This window comes from Poromitra crassiceps (assembly GCF_964638095.1).
Source record: "Poromitra crassiceps genome assembly, chromosome: 9".
Lineage (NCBI taxonomy): Eukaryota > Metazoa > Chordata > Actinopteri > Beryciformes > Melamphaidae > Poromitra > Poromitra crassiceps.
The window spans coordinates 36942476-36957381 of NC_139630.1; the positions used below are offsets into that span (position 1 = coordinate 36942476).

The 14906-nt window shown below is 44.3% G+C and overlaps 1 protein-coding gene across 1 annotated transcript; it reads right to left on the reverse strand.

The window, feature by feature from the left end:
* Positions 1–5832: 5832 nt before the first annotated feature.
* LOC310782708 (serine/threonine-protein kinase pdik1l-B) lies at positions 5833–12138 on the reverse strand (the record flags this gene model as incomplete). Its single annotated transcript, XM_083643436.1, has 5 exons — positions 12004–12138; positions 10476–11071; positions 9975–10199; positions 9322–9547; positions 5833–6071 (listed from the first exon to the last, which is right to left on the reverse strand). Exons 2-5 carry the CDS (start codon positions 11004–11006, stop codon positions 5833–5835), a joined length of 1221 nt encoding a protein of 406 aa, XP_083499562.1. The 5' UTR covers positions 11007–11071; positions 12004–12138.
* Positions 12139–14906: the final 2768 nt, after the last annotated feature.

Here is a 14906-nt window from a genome sequence, read left to right on the forward strand (position 1 = left end):
GACCACGTTTTTATCTGGACAATGCATACCACACGCACACACATGCACACACACACACACACACACACACACACACACACACACACACACACACACACACACACACACACACACACACACACACACAAACAAACAAATTATTTTATTTATTAGTTAGTCTCAGCTCCCAGACAAATGGAGATCTCTACCTACCAATCATCTGGGAACTCCTTGTCAAAAATAGTAGAACCGCCGCTAACAAACCTACACCACTTTGTCAAGTTACACTCTCCCCCATTATCCTCCATAGTGAAGCAAACTGGAGATTCAGCGAATCACTTTGTCACAGAGAGAACTTTTTAAAACATTGAAAATGGATGTCCCACTTCTTAGCAACATTACGTTATTTGATTCTGTTGTATCCGTTTACAAGCACACGACTTCTGCATGTCACCGCCCCTTCTGCACGAAGGGCCGCCCTAAAGACTCCGGATTGGTTCTGCTATGCTTTTTTTTTTGTTTACTCTCAAATTGCTTCCACCCAGTTTTAACAATGAAAGCTGGGAGAAAGTCCTCAGTCTCTAGTCGAGCAAAGTGGATAGAGAGACTGAGGACTGAGTCTATTTATTAGGAGGTTATTCTTCAGACACGATTCCTGCAGTATGCGCAGTCCGCGGGTAATTAAAAGTCTACTTGTTCCGTGTATTAAAGGAGATTACTGTTGAGCTTCTTCCCTTCAGTTCGTGCGTCTGCTTCTTTATCTCGTGCGCGTCATCAGGCCACGCTATGGCATCTCCACTTTATTTAGATAAGGAGGCCAAGTGAGGGAGGAATAAAGTGCCGTCATTTAGTCAGTTCTCAGTCTCTATCCGCATCACGACTCAACACAGAGGACTTTCTCCAAGCTTTCATTATTAAAACTGGGGGGAACAATTTGAGAGTTAAAAAGAAACTGTTGCAGAACCAATCCAGAGTCCTTTTTTCTTGGGCAGGGGGGGGGGGGTAGGACAGTATGTGCTAGACAGCAGGGAGGCAGAGAGCGGAGGACATGCAGCAAATGACCGCAGGTCGGATTCGAACCCGGGTCGGCTGCGTGAAGGACCAAGCCTTAATAGATGGTACACGTTCTACCAGGTGAGCCACCGGGACCGCCCAATCCACAGTCTTTAGGAATCATGCAGAAAGGCCGGTGACAATGCAGAAGTGGTGCGCTTGTAAATGGATAAAACGGAATCAAATAATGTACCGTTGCTCGGGACATCCATTTTCAATGTTTTAAAAAGTTCTCTCCGAGTTACAAAGTGATTTGCTGTATCTCCAGTTTTGTTAGGTGCTAGGTTTGTTAGCGGCCAGTCTCGCCTCCGTTCAAAAAGTTCCCAGACGATTGGCAGGCGGAGATCTCCATCTGGGAGCAGACTCAGCCGAGACTAAGATGAAATGTGTGTTGTCGATTTCTATAAGGGTTCAATTTGAGATGCAACCACTCTGTACCGCTGCAGTCTCAGCCTCTAGTCTGTTACTTTTCTTAAAGGGGCACATAAAGACTTTGTGTATTTGCTGTTCAAATACACAAATAATGGCATGCAAGTATCTTTAGCTTTCCTCATTGAAACAAATAGGTGCCAGTGAACTAAGAAGCATCTGGCAGTGCTGATTTTTAATTCTAGTGCTTGTGTCTGAAATGTTCCATGTGCCTTGTGAAGAGAAATGACACTCTGAAGCTCAAAATGTGCCGGTATCCCTTCAAGAATTTGTATACGTTTGTCTAGGATGACAATGGTTGTTTAGCGTCATGGTAAACAGCCACTTAATGTGTTTATGTTGTAGTTAAATGAAAAGCCCGTTATGAGTCAACCGCTCGTTAACGGTTGGCAGTGGATGAATGAACAGTGGGGGAACGTCCTCGCTGAGCAGCCGTTGTGTAATTGCCCAATTTTGATTTATAAGGCAGGAAATTGAATATTAGTGTTACATAAATTGCTTTCTAAAAACCCCTCTGTTAATCCTATTTGTTGTTATTTTCTGTCATGCGTTCTTGGGGCTACACATATTCAGCTGGTGGATTCCAGTCACTCACCATTTTTGCTCAAGGAATAAAGTATATTTCAGTTATACTTTGAAAACTTTGATATTTTGCTGTTTTGGAGTAAGAATAGTTTTGTTCTGGTCCATCGTTCCAGGATAAGACAGAAGCGCAGAATAGCCAATACATTTTTAGCTTCCAACATGACATTCCGTTTCCAGGAATGGAGTGTCTGTTCTGCCTCCACCTCGTAACGCATTCCCCAATGTCAAGGGTCCCAAGCCCTTGCAGGAGACCCCTGATGATTGGCCTATGAGAGTGTTTTACTGGCTCATTTGACACAGCCATTCCAATTACATTGTCATCAGTTACCTGTCTATTGAGCATTGACTGAGTGCTGTGGTCAGCTGCACGGCTTTCTGGAAAGGGGTTGTCATCTGAAAAATGAGCAGCAATAAAGGGGAAGGGCTTCATACGGCCGACCTATGTCTCATATAGATTCCCACTGCCCAGGATGATTGAGGCTGAACGGCGTAATTTCCTGGATGCGGCCCCTGTGTCGTGACTGCTGTGCTGTGAGTTAGTGTTGCAGTACTGACGCATCGAGGAATAGGCCAGTTTTGCTTGTTCCCTCCTGCTATCAGCTGTGAAATCTGAAAGGACTACCCCCCCCCCCCCCCCCCCCCTCAGACTCCGAGACTCGCTGAGTCTGTGATTTGTGCTAGGGATGATCGAGGCAGAGATGGTTTTATCTCCACTGCAAGAGAGAGAGTGAAATATTTCGGGTAGAAGTATGGCAACTTCTATTAGATTTTACTTGAGTAAGTGTCAGAGCACTTGTCTAGAAAATCACTCACGTAAAATAAGATGACACTTAAAATGATTCCTGTTGGGAAAGTGGGATGTTGCAGCAGCAAATAATAATGGGATAACAGGAGAAATATAAAATCGAATATATACATGAAAATGGCAGTTAGCCTATGTGCATCTGACAATTTCAGCACTAAAACATGTTAGATTGGTATGAATGACAGCAAGGATGTGCAAATTAACAGTAGGACCTCTTTTTATATGGTCTATACTTACTGAGAGAAAGAAGGGGTGCTGAACATGTACAATATGAAAATATACCAAAAATATGAAATAAGTTATATGTAGTGTAAAATAAGTGGAAAAAATGGATATCCCTACAACTGCAATACAAAGCAATGAGAAGTGTGCATTACTATCTGCCCCCTATCAAAACTCTGGATGGAGCTGCCATTTGGAGAGATATTTATAAAGTTCTCATCATGCTTCCCAGCCTCCTCAGGTGGGAATAAGCCTTGTAGAGCAGATACTGTATATATGATGGCGTGGTCCACACCTACTGTATGGGTGCCTAGTATCCAAATTGAAGGCGTCCATGGGTCCGAGTTGCTGCAGATCAGCCTCTCCGAGCTCTTCATTATGTGTCACTGACACCGGCCTGTAGTCCTTTAGGGCAGTAGTTCTCAATGTGGGGTCCTGGGACCACCAGGGGTCCTTGAGGGAGTTCCAGGGGGTCCCCAGCAAATTGACGATTTGACACACTTAACACAATTAATTTTATATATATATATATATATATACATATATATATATACATATATAATATAGATTGTAGAAGAATTATTATTTTGGTCATTTCACTGTTATCTCTCTACAATACAGATGGTCATGGAATTCTCGACAAAATCATTTCTAACCATAAAGACATTCTCAGATTGTGTCTGCATGTGACCCTAATGTGGACAGAGTTAATGGTCCTTCATATGAAAAAAGATTGAGATTCACTGATTCAGGGCACTGGGGAAAAGGTATTGAGATATCTTCCATTTGAAATCATTGAGATGTGTGCATGTTCCAGCCCTCCTCAAATTAACCCATTAAATCTATCGCTCTCCCTCATAGGATACACTTAATGGGAGGCACTTGAGGAGTGTGGAGGTCAAAGGGCATCTGGATGTGTTATTGGCAATCCAGCAGAGCATGAGACAAAATGCCAGGAGTCACTTACACAAGTAAATGTCACAGCTCATTCAGCTGAGAGCCAGGTTAGGCGAGCTCATCACCCTTGCTTACTTACGCCAACTCTCCACTTGCTCCCTCTATTGGCTGGTGTTCATGTTTCAGACTTTGAACTATTTTTTTTTCACGGTCACTATCATTGCTTCAGCGAAAAATGGCAACATAATTCTTACATGAATATGGACATTGAGATATTTTTAAGCATTTTACATTTATATTGTTTATGTATTGCCTGTCCTATACCATTTCTGCACTTTTATTTTATTATCTTGTTTTGCTGCTGTACTGTTCAATGCTGCGCAACACCAGAATTTCCCCTATAGGGGATCATTAAAATGCATTTCCTCTTTATCTTAGTCGTGGTTTTTAGTGATCATACATAGGATTTTGAGTTTGACATATTATGGTATGGTAACCTTGCATGGTTATATAGTACAAGTTGTTGGTTTTGTGGTTTTGGTAAAAGAAGAAAAAAAGAAGCTGATGTAAGACCTGTGTCAATGACCAAGACTGATCACCAGTAATAATAACATTCTCTGGTCTCATCACGGATATGATCAGGAACAATCCAAATGCCTGGCTTTAATTTCCTGTCCATGATGGAGTTATTTTCCCTTTTAAAAGCACACAGGAAAAGAATAGAGAACAGAAGAGAGCATTGGGAAGAAACTGGTCATTTCTACAAACAAAATATTAGAGATTGTTACTTTCCATTTGTAGATGCCGGTAGCTCTTTTAATTTACAGTACAGAAATTACAGTTACTGTACAGAGTCAATTTATAATTCTGAGCAGTAATTGAACATCCCAAAAACGTTACCCATTTGTAACTCAATGAAAACAGCAAAGATGAGTAAATAATATTTGAACTTCAAGAAAACATTAACCATGTTTAAATTGCTAGGACTGATTTTACATGTTTGTTTAATGTTTCCGATAGTCTGCAATAAAAGACAATGTCTGAATATAAATAAATACAAATGAATATAATTGGCAGCCTAAGTTCCAGTAGACTGTTCAGTCAATACACACTAAATTCATATTATTTAGCACAAATAAAGTAAATTTACATTTTTAAGCAACTCTTATCCAGATAGAAACACTCTCATATATAATCATTCATTCACTGTAAACCCACAACTACAGGCAAAATCAGTTCAAAGCATTTTGTTCACAAATGAAGCCTGGCAAAACAAAAGCCTGAAATATTAAAAGCAACAAAAAACACTGCCTGGCTGCAGACCCATTTTACAGCAGCAGCACAAATCCATAACGATTCGAACGTATTTCAGCCATTAGCCATATATAATGAAAAACATCTTTCTCTTACATCAAACTACATTGAATAAGACTTTTTCAAGGCCTCACTAAAAGCATGGTGCTTTCATTAAATAAGACTTGAGTAAGTCCCAGTAGATCTCGTAAGTTTGAATAGCAATGGCTGCAGTGCAGTCAGGGGGTCTGACATCAATAGACATAGTTTAAACTATGGACCTACAGTAACAGGGCCATGCAGCACTTCTACTATTCACTTTCCCTGTATTCCCCTCCATCTCCTACACAGATCATGTATAAATTGGACTGTGGTTTCAATAAAAAGACAGAAATAAATAACACCTATAATCTCATGTCATAAACATTTTTCGATTGGTCATGCCAAGCACCACTTAAACTCCATGTCCCTGCTACAAGAAAGTGGCTACTGTAGGCTGCAGTGCAGTCAGGGGGTCCCCCAGTCAATATTTCCATGTACTGGCAGTAGTGGTTATGGCCATCAGAGACTCAGTGGGAGTCATCCTTCAGTGCAGAGCGGACGCGGGCCTCCAGCTGTCGCGCGGGGGGGCGGGCGTCCGGGTCGGAGGCCATCATGTCCAGAAGCAGGCTGCACATGGCCGGGCCGGGAGGGGGGGGCAGCTGGGCCACTCGCTTCAACTTCATGGGGATACACAGCTGCAGGTCGGCGTTCTCCCACAACGCCTCGCCCAGGGGCATCAACCAGCGGCCCTTACAGACATAGGCACCTGGAGGGGAAACACACGGAGAAAAACACAACCATGTCCATTAGGTACAAACTTTTCCAATTGATAGCACCAACACAGACCACAGGGAGTGATATGAGAGAGAGAGAGAGAGAGCATTACTTGTCTTGATCAATAAAAAAAATAAAGCTACACTAGGCAAAGTACATTTTGTAAATATCCTATGTCAATTTGATTTGCATATTCAAAGAGAAACAAATTTAATAAATGATATGTAGTAGTATTCTGTCACTACCCACTTTTCTTTTTTAGTATTTCTATTGAACTGGTAGTTTTAGGCTAAGTGCCGCTACCTGAGGTCGGGTCCTATGGTGTCATTTCTGCTAAGGAACATGAATGCTCTAGGGATGTAACGATAACCGGTTTTAATGATAACCGTGATCAAATCCCTTACGATAACTGTACCATTTCAAATTTTCATTATCATTACAAGCGTGGTACCGTGATTACCGTGTTACCATGATTACAGTGCTTTGAAAAACATGGCAAATACTGTTCATCATCATCACCGTCTCCCAGATGCAAACGTGCAGCCTTGGAGAAATGATTTCATTGAGTGTATCAATCCTTTTTGGGTCTGAGTTTTCAAGATAAAACTTGGTGAAATGATTTCTCCGAGTGTATTAATACTTTTTGAACATTTTCTTTGAACATTTTCAGTTCAACCGTGATAATTTTGGTCGCTGTAATCGTGATATGAAATTTTCATATCGTTCCATCTCTAGAACACTCTGAAATTGACAAATCTAGCAGCACAAGAACAACATTTAGGAAGATGACCTGTGAAAATAATTCAAAATGCCTCCTCAATCAAAATCCAATCTCAAGGTTGTGCATGTGCTCCATTTTCTAGGCCTTGTGAATGTATTTTTAGGGAGCAAGTCTTTGACGTACGTACACTCTCTTCTTCCCCTGATGATGCTCATCACTGAACTGTGTGGAGGTTAGCGTTAGCGTGACCATGATTTCGCCTCCTTACTGACTAAGCATAAAGCCCTACATAATGTAATGGCACAACAACAAGCTCAACACATAATGGCATAATAACGAGCTGTGGGCTTCAAAGCACTGAGGGAGAAGCGCAGGGCGCGCGAGGCCAGCTACTTCCTGGGAGAAAAGGTAAAATAATGGAGCACTCTGCCTGTGACAAGCCTCAAAACAGACCCAGCTCATTTCACTCACACACGCGATTGTGATGGGGCTACTGAGAATGAGATCCATTTGGCTTTTTTTTTTAATCCATTGAAACCTTGCTCCAGTCATAATCATAACCATTTCCATTCACTCTAATATAATATCAAAGGGTCAGTGAGGTTCTAAGGTACTAACCCTGTGTGTAACAGCCAATACCCCCCTCCCCAATTAAGTGGCCTCTGGCCAAACCCAGCCATGTCATTAGTGTCTGTGTGACGGTGAGGCGCAGGGCACAACTGGGCCCTATAGTGTCATACATCAAGATGTTTCCTCAAGCGCCGGCCGGTTGGGATTCTGACAGGAAAATAGAACATATTACCATAAATATCTATGCTGTTCTGCAAAGCTTCATTATAATGCCCAGCTCAGTGTTGGGTAGTCTACCATTGTTTACAGGGTTTATGGGTCAAATTCATTAACCAGAGTTCTGCACAACCCGGAAATGTACGACAGGTTAATTTACAATAAGGCAAATAAAAAAAGTATGATTAATTCACTTATGCAAAAATCAGACTCCGATTCTGCCCTTCTTAGCATTAACGTCAGTATTTAATTCCTCTCCAATGTCACCCAATGTTATTATAATAACATTGGAAACATTTCAAAGACAGGGGGCTGATGAGAACATTTAAAATCACTGGACTGTTCTTGGGAAATTGGTATCCAAATCTTATCTGAATGCTATTTTTATCTTACAAAAAATCAAAGCATTTACAAGTACCTTCAAAGTAAGTTTGGCTGAATAAAAACACTGTGATTATATTAGAGAAGTCGAATCAGATTGTTAAAGTCCCTGGAAACCAAAATCCACAAAAACCTTCTAACTATTAAATTTAGGGTCTTATGTGAGTAATTGTGTGCCTCAGAAAGTAGTTGACATTACTTTCAACCCTAACCCCAAAAATCGACACTTTTCTACAAGGTCTGGACTTCCATTTCCTCGTTGAAGAGAGCGGTGAGCGCGGTGCTAAAATGCATGATCTTATCACATCATAATATTTAATCGAATCACACACACGCATGCACGCGCTCGCGCACACACACACACACTGACTCACACACAGTAGCGCTGTGCACTCGCAGCGGCAGAGATCTCTTCCTCTCTGTCAGTAGGCTATGCGCCGGGCAACACGCGAACGCGAACACACACACACAAACACACACACACACTATCTCTCTTTCCTTCTCTCTCTCTCTCCTTCTGTCTCTCTCTCTCTCGGAGGAGACCTGCTGCAGACGGGACACGCCCACACAGTCCACGGGAGAAAAGACGGTCTAAAATCGAATTGATTCTCATGACTTTTGCCATGACTGTGAAACCTAAATTTATATACTTTGCGACGTTCATCATCGTTCAAATTTGGCTGGTGGCTTATTAACATAGGTTCCTGTGATGTGATGAACTCAAAATGCTAAATAAAAAAAAAAAATATTTCTGGTTTCCAGGGACTTTAAGTTCAATTAAATTACTGTGCCATTGAAATAGATCTAATAATCCATACAAAAGGCACATTGCATAAATCATGATTCATCTCTCTGCCATTTAGAGTTATGGCTGTGCCATCCATGGCTGATGAATGTACGATGCATTACATCTGACGTTTTTAATATGTGCCAATTAATTAACTCAAACTCACTTGTGTGCGTCATCAACCTGCCAGACCACAAGCTCAACCTTACCCACCTCTGAGCGCTCTGACTGGCCAGCAGACTAACCCACAAGCCACAACGTCCTTATGCTGTCGTTTGTCACATCACCCTCCATGTTAATAACGTCACAAATAGACAAGAAGGATAATGCACACATCTGTACCCACATGTCTGCATATTGACATCTAATGCAAGTCCACATCTTGACTGTTGTTGTCCAGTTTTTACACACTGCTCTCACTGATCTACATCGTTTTTCCAGAGGATAAAACCCTTAAAACCGATCAGATATCAAGATATGAATCGCCCTCTCCCAAGTCATTCCCATCATCCTTCCTTCCCATCATCCATCCATCTCCCTCTCTCAAATCCATCCATCCATCCTTACCCAGTTGTTCCTGTGTGGTCCCTTCCTCCACGAAGGTGATTCTCTCCAGGATGGCCCAGAACATCACACCCAGGGAGAAGATGTCAGCCTGGGCCGTGTAGGGCACGCCGCCCCACACCTCTGGAGCCATGTAGAAGTCAGAGCCACAGGTGGAGGAGAAGTGCTGCCTGGTCAGGTCACCCTCCATCAGGCCCTCAGTCATCTTGCTCAGACCAAAGTCGGCCACCTAGAGGATGGAAGCGGAGATTCATAAAAGATCAATCTTGCCAGCATAAAATGTAGCATATTACAAATTAATTAATCTAGGAAAACAATGTTTTTCTTTGAGGCCTATACATTTGGCACAGTAGTATCTCCTGATATTTTTTCAGTTATGTTTTTCTTGGAAATCTTGTTACACAACAATGGCTCTACCATAAGGCGGCGTTCACACCAAACGCACTTTTTTCAGTAAGAACGCTATGGATCTTTCTACCTGTCTATGTGAGGTTGTTTAACCAAATACTGTGCATAGGGATTATCCCTAAAAGCTGGATTGTTGGCCTCATTGTCCCAATCTACAAGGGGAAGGGTGGGAAAGAGGATTGTAATAATTATAGCGCGTTGTATGTGAACGTCGCCTAATGCCACCTGAACTGGTGTAATCTGCTTACCTTGACAATAGGGCCTTTGGCTGTGTCACAGACCAGCACATTATCAGGCTTCAGGTCACGGTGGGTGATGCCCAAGCCATGCAAGAAGGCCACAGCACTGCTGAGCTGCCACACTACACTGTGGTTATACTGGGAGTCCGCGGGCCTGGAGAGCAGGTAGTGATTCAAGTCGCCCCCATCACAGTAGTCCATCACCAGCCACAGGGCCAAACAGCGCAGGGGTCCCTGCTGCTGCTCCTCCCTCTGGTCCGGTCTCTTCCTGGGCCTGCTCTCCTCCTCCTCCCATTGGGCCGGTCTCTTCCTGGGCCTGCTCTGCTCTACCTCCCATTGGGCCGGTCTCTTCCTGGACCTGCTCTGCTCTACCTCCCATTGGGCCGGTCTCTTCCTGGGCCCGCCCTGCTCCTCCTCCCATTGGGCCGGTCTCTTCCTGGGCCTGCTCTGCTCTACCTCCCATTGGGCCGGTCTCTTCCTGGGCCCGCCCTGCTCCTCCTCCCATTGGGCCGGCCTCTTCCTGGGCCTGCTCTCCTCCTCCTCCCATTGGGCCGGTCTCTTCCTGGGCCTGCTCTGAGGTCGTTGTGGGGTTTGAGCATCAGATGCAATTGAGTTAGTCTTGTCCTGGAGCCTAGGCCTGGCCTGGAGAGTGTTGGTCCTGTCCTGAAGTTTAGGGGCAGATTTTGTCCTCTGCTGAGTGTTACAGCGGGAATTAATCGTTTCCTGAGTTTGGGGCACCCCAACACTCCCCTTCAATGCGCTCTCAACTAGATCCAGAGGCAGTTTGTTTGGCCTTAGGGTCTTTAGTGTCCTGGGTCCCGTCTGCATGAGGCAGCTGTGGAGTGCAATGACATTGGGGTGGTTCTTGGCTGTGGCTCTCAAAGCCCACAGCTCTTGCAGGTAGAGTTCAATGCACTCTGGGGTACTGCAGGGCAGACGCTTGATAGCAACAGTCTGTCCTGTTTTGGTCTTATGGCCCTTAAAGACCACACCATAGTTGCCTCGTCCCACCTCCCTCTGTAACGTGTAGAGCTCCTCCATTTCAACAGTGAATACGTTGAACTCTCAGATTCTTGGTTCACAGGAGCCAGGAGTTGAGGTGATTGCTGCCAAAACACAGTCACGTTAGCACGGGATAAAACAACTAAGGAACCTTTACGTTACATAGCCTATGCAAGTTAACGCCAACAACAAGAGTATCTAACATTAGCTTTACCCTGCTAAACATTAGCTATAGCTACCATCGTCCTTCAGTTTAAGATGAGATGTTCGGGAAGTTTAACATCGCTCTAGTGTTAACATGCAACTTGACTTATAAGCTGTCGGTTGCCTCAAGTAAAGTAACGTTAATATAACATTGTTTTAGTAAACAAACAAAATACCGTTAACTCGTAGTAACATTAAGCAGCCTAACCGTTAGGCTGCTTAATGTTACGAGTTAACGGTATTTTGTAACTTGCCTAACATTAACGCTACGTTACCTGCCGTTAGGCCCTAACGGCAGGTAACGTAGCGTTAATGTTAGGCAAGTTACATACGCTAATATGCATGGCGATAAGTTATGCCAACGACGGTGTCATGCCGAGGATTGTACCCCCCACCATATTTTGGGACTGTTTTAACTTAAAAACAGGGATGCAAATCTCGGCAGGTACAAACCGCAGAGATTTGCACCCCCCTCCATAAAGCCAGGAGAGATCCCCAGGTATCGAGGTCCTCTGTACCCGGATTTTAAGCACCAACGTCGGCTTCCATGAGCCAGAAGAGAGCCCCAAGCATGGAAGTCACCTCCACGCGAATCTAATGCATCAAAGTCGGTCTCCATGAGCCAGGACAGACCCCCTGGCTTGGAGATCACGTCTACCCAGATTATTATATCATTTTTAAACAGTTAAGTTTCCGTATAAATCATTACAATATGCTCCCGGACGGTGGGGATGCAATTCTCGGCGGGGGTGCAAAATTCGGCACGACAACGGCAACAACGTCTAAAAATCTCTTGTCATACTAATGTTATCAAATAATTTAATTTACTTACCGATGCGACTAAAGCTTGAGCACCGTAACAGGTCAACTACAAATACAACCTACGTATAACTCGCTTCACTCCTTTTTGATGTTACTGCGTTTACAAACTACAGCTCTACAAAACTAGCTAGCTTCCGTGTTCCGTCTTTCGGAGTGTCGCGCTCTGTCTGCACGTGATTGGTGATTGGATCCTGATTGGTGACGTAAATTCACCCGCATGTTTTGATTGGTTGAAAGCAGTGAGGTACAATTCAAAATGTCCACACAGTTGATCCAGTTGCAGGCTACTGTGCGCCACCAAGTGTTTCCGGCGGTGTTTCCGCTTTGTCCCCCATAGAAAGATGGTTTTATACGGTGTTAGTTCATTTTATTTTTGTAGCTACATAGCTAGATAACGCCCTTCACATTTATTTACGTTGCTATGACGCCCTGTTTTCAGAGCAGAATTGTTTTTTGGAGCCGTTCCTGGCGTTTCCGCCGGAAGACCGTGGTGCTACGCAACGCTCTTCGCTCCAGGCCAGTACAGAGCACGCCTCTACAGAGCACGCCCCGTACATAGCACGCCCACGAACTTGGTAAACACTGGTGAGCAGCCTGGTGGGAGAGGCCCCACCTCCTGGGAAATGTAGTCTCTACATTTTGTAGTTTTAAGTACTGCATTACTGGCGGTGTTTCAGCTTTGTGTGCTGCAGTATTTTTGTTCCCCCGTAGAAAGATGGTTTTATATGGTGTTAGTTAATTTTATTTTTGTAGCTACATAGCTAGATAACTCACAAACAGTGGCACACACAGCCGTCTTCAGGGTATCCCAGAGGGAAAAGTTCTGGTAGGTGTAAATGTCAAAGTAGAAATGCAGTAGAGTTGTTTGTGATAGTTTGTTGTGTTGTTGTTGTCATCAGAGATCCTCTCCAGCCGCTCCTGTCAGCTTCTCTGGCCCGCAGCAGACTTCAGATATCTCCCCCCTCCCTGCCTGAAGACAGGTTAGCTGAGTCAGCCACACCTTTTAAGTCTCTCTTCTAAAGGGACTTTATTTATTTTACTTTGACTTTAATTCATCCTTTCGTTTGCCTAAAGCACGGTGTAAAGTCTTTTAAGAAAGGGTCTATTCACCTTATGTTCCAACACAGGGGTCAGCCAGTTACTTCCTATTGTGTTTACACTTCCTGTGACAGTACAGTACTAGTGACCAGACCAGGTGGTCAACAATGGTGTTTTGAACAGGGAGTCTTAACACAACTGGGTCAAGTGGGCGGGGCTACATAAGGTGAATACTGATATATAGTTTATTATTGTCATCATTACTATAGGAGAGAGATCTCCCAGATCGTCCCTGCTCTCCATGCTGATTGGCTCATATATCCCTACTGCCGATCCTGAATCAGCCTTCCCCCAGCTGGCATACGACTCTCTCAGGAATGAGGTAGGCCTATACACATACTCACTACAATAAATACAATACAATACACTAATTTAGTTGTAAAATAAATTAAAGTCAAAGTTCTTGACTTAGCTCTGACTGGGCGATCCTGAGGTGTTCCCAGGCCAGCGTGGAGATACTATAATCTCTCCACCCAGCCCTCGGTCTGCCCCGTGGTCTCCTCCCAGCTGGACGCGCGTGCCTGGAACACCCAGGTGGCATCCTTACCAGATGCCTGAACCACCTCAATTGGTTCCTTTCTACACGAAGGACAAGCGGCCCTACTCTGAGTCCCTCATGGAGGACTGAGCTTCTCACCTTGTCCCTAAGGGAGATGCCAGCCTGAGAAAACCCATTTCGGCCGAGCTTGTGCTTTCGCTCATGATGACCCATCCTTCATGACCATACTGGTAGCTCGAGAGCTTTGCCTTCTGGCTCAGCTCTCTTTTCGTCACAATGGTAAAGCGAATGCAATGCCGATACCGCTCCTGCTGCTCCGATTCTCCGGCCCATCTCCCGCTTCATTGTCCCCACACTCAAGAACAAGACCCCAAGATACTTGAACTCCAGGGAGGTACGGTGGTGCAGTGGTAAGCACTATCGCCTCACAGCTCGAAGGTCGTGGGTTCGATTCCCACCTGGACCGATGTGAACACTGAAGGAATGCGTGCCCGTCCGCATGTCCTCGAGTGCCCACCGCCCGGGTGGGGTCGGCAAAATAGCCTTTCTGTGTGGAGTTTGCATGTTCTCCCCGTGCCTCCCGGGGGTCTCCTTCATATAGGAACCCCCTTCACAAAAACATGCAACATCCTGGTTGCTTATGTGGTTCCTCCTCTGATCGTTAAGGGTGCCTGTTCAGAGGGAGGGGAACTGGTTGGAATAGCGTGAACCTCCCACGTGCTATGTCCTACCGGTGAAGCTTCCTCTGGCAGGTGAAAAGAAGCGGCTGGCTGACTGCCCATGTCTCGGAGGAAGCATGGAATCAGTCTCGGCTCTCCCCAGATCGGCAGAGGATGGAGTAGCAACCAGGATTGAGTAATTCAAATGAGCACTAAAACGGGGGATAAAATGGGATAAAAAAATCGGGAAAAAAATATATAAAAAAAAAAAAAAGATACTTGAACTCCTTCACTTGGGGTAAGGACTCATTCCCTACCTGGAGTAGACAATCCACCGGTTTCCTGCTGAGAACCATCATGACCTCAGATTTAGAGGTGCTGATCCTCATCCCAGCCGCTTCACACTCGGCTGCGAACTGATCCAGTGAGTGCTGGACGTGAGTACACGTTGGTAAGGCATTGTGTAATAGGGCCGCACTGTCAGGTCAGGTGGGTTGATCCCTTTAATAAAAGTACAGTAATGCGCCACTGTAAAAAAAAAAAAAAAAAATGAACCCAAATTATTAATAGGCAGAAAATATGTATAATACATCAATGTTATGCGTCCACATGCTTCTATGTGATGTGTGTCCGTTTGTAGCATGAGAGGATAGACCA